The following is a 1,914-nucleotide window of genomic DNA, read 5'->3' on the forward strand; positions in this document are numbered from 1 at the left end:
CTAATCTATCTATCTATTACGCAATCTATTACTAAGATAGATTCTTCTAGAATCTAGAGCAGCTAGTATATATAGAGGTAGAATAACTAGTAGATAGAGAGAAGAGACGATTATAACTATAAGAGCAGATCAATCTAATCTTTATCTCTCTCCCCTAGCACTATTTCTTTTCTATCAAGAATCTATCGACTAGCTGCCTCTGAGTCTACTAGAAACAAGTAGAAGGCAGAGACCTCTACCTCTGAGTTCTATTAGAACAAGCAGCTACTTCCACCCACTTATTCTAACACTTATGATTTTGATAACCCCCTACCGCGATTCCGTACTTCATCTACCCTAACCGCTAGGGTGGGGGAGAGTTGATATACGGATGGGAGAGAGGGGGGGACACATTATCTATCAAAGAAGAAACTTCTCATTTTCTTTGTGCTCTTGATTAGGTGGGGGGATACGGAGGGACACACCGAAAAGCACTTGCTTCTTAGAATTAATAATTGCTGGGTTTCAGATTTATCCCGCTCTTCTGCTACCCACCTAGTGAAAGGTGGACAACTTAGTCTACTTAACGATTCAATATCTAGTCTTAAAGTCGAGGAACTACATTTGTGGGACTTGAAGCTTTGCGAAAAATTGCATTCGGCACACCGTTGTTGAAAGGGTGTCGTAACTCTCCTAATTCCTAAGTTCTTCTACCTTGTCTTGTTCCTCTTATCTCCCTCTACATACTTCCTATGACCTAATCATCAATCCAACTGCCGCATATACCCAAATCTAGTGACAAAATGCCTTAATCGAGGAATATGCACTCGTATCCAAACAGTTATTACGGACGTGCACCTGCTTCTCCTCACCCGTGCAGTCCGATTCTTTGTAGATAAAAACTAGAGATTGCACATTTGTTAGCCTTCCTTCTTGGCACTATTATATATCCACCTCATAGCCTTCGGGTTTTCTCGATATTCACGTTTTTACTTACCGCGACACGAATCTGTAATTTTAGTTATATCTAGCCTCACGCCAGGCAAGTAGGCACACACGGCGTCGGGATTGTGAGAATAACTCCAAGACCCACGGTCGCAGTTAACCTTGGCAGAATAGCCGAATTCGTAGGCAACGGGTTCAGTCTGTTGAGCGGTGCTGATGGTGAGGATGGTGAGGAGAACGGTGGCTGCGGTAGTGACCATCATGGTGATTTTGTTCTTTTGAAAGATTAGATGTTAAAGTGTGCAGTGAATCGAGCCTGTGTTTATTATTTTACTAGGCTAATGACAAGCCTTATATGTAAATCCAGAACGCAGTTACAGTTGCCTTAGTTTGAAAAGTGTTTACTCTTACAGCGCTGGTATTTCAGCTCGTAGATTCACCGCTTGTCCCTAAATTTATCATTGATGTTTTGAATAGGGTAATAAGCTGACGACCTGATCAGCAAATGCTTAGGTCATGAGCTGATTGCACTCAGCTTTGAACACACCGCAAACACGTCATCTTGATATTTAATATCTACAGAGCATAAGCAGTATCCATACGACCTAAGTATAAGACACTTACGCTGAAACGTATTTAGGGAATACAGCTTGTAGGGTGGATGCCCTAATTAAACATAAGAGAGAAGGTTCTGTGTTCATTACCAAATCTAGTATTCTAAAATATATCAAGGTGTAGCGAATAGCTTGTATTAGACAGCTTTCGGTTACTATGGAAAATGCTGACTGTTACCCCTCATGCCTCAGCCGCAATATTAGTAGTCGCACAACAGCAGGCTATCTGAGATCGACAACTAATTAGATCATCAGCTGATCAGGTCATCAGCTTATTAGCTGTTACAAGTAACAACGGAAAGGACCTCCTTCCTTGTGATGTTGGTATAGTGGTTAAGAAACCACTTGGGATACTAACCGGAAACAAAGGACATCG

General features: G+C 41.6%; 1 protein-coding gene across 1 annotated transcript; it reads right to left on the reverse strand.

The window, feature by feature from the left end:
- Window positions 1-771: 771 nt before the first annotated feature.
- Window positions 772-1,187, reverse strand: COCVIDRAFT_32102 (hypothetical protein; the record flags this gene model as incomplete). The annotated part of the gene is made up of 2 exons (XM_014694563.1): window positions 772-881; window positions 977-1,187. 2 exons carry the CDS (start codon window positions 1,185-1,187, stop codon window positions 772-774), a joined length of 321 nt encoding a protein of 106 aa, XP_014550049.1.
- Window positions 1,188-1,914: the final 727 nt, after the last annotated feature.

Source organism: Bipolaris victoriae (genome assembly GCF_000527765.1).
Source record: "Bipolaris victoriae FI3 unplaced genomic scaffold scaffold_309, whole genome shotgun sequence".
NCBI lineage: Eukaryota > Fungi > Ascomycota > Dothideomycetes > Pleosporales > Pleosporaceae > Bipolaris > Bipolaris victoriae.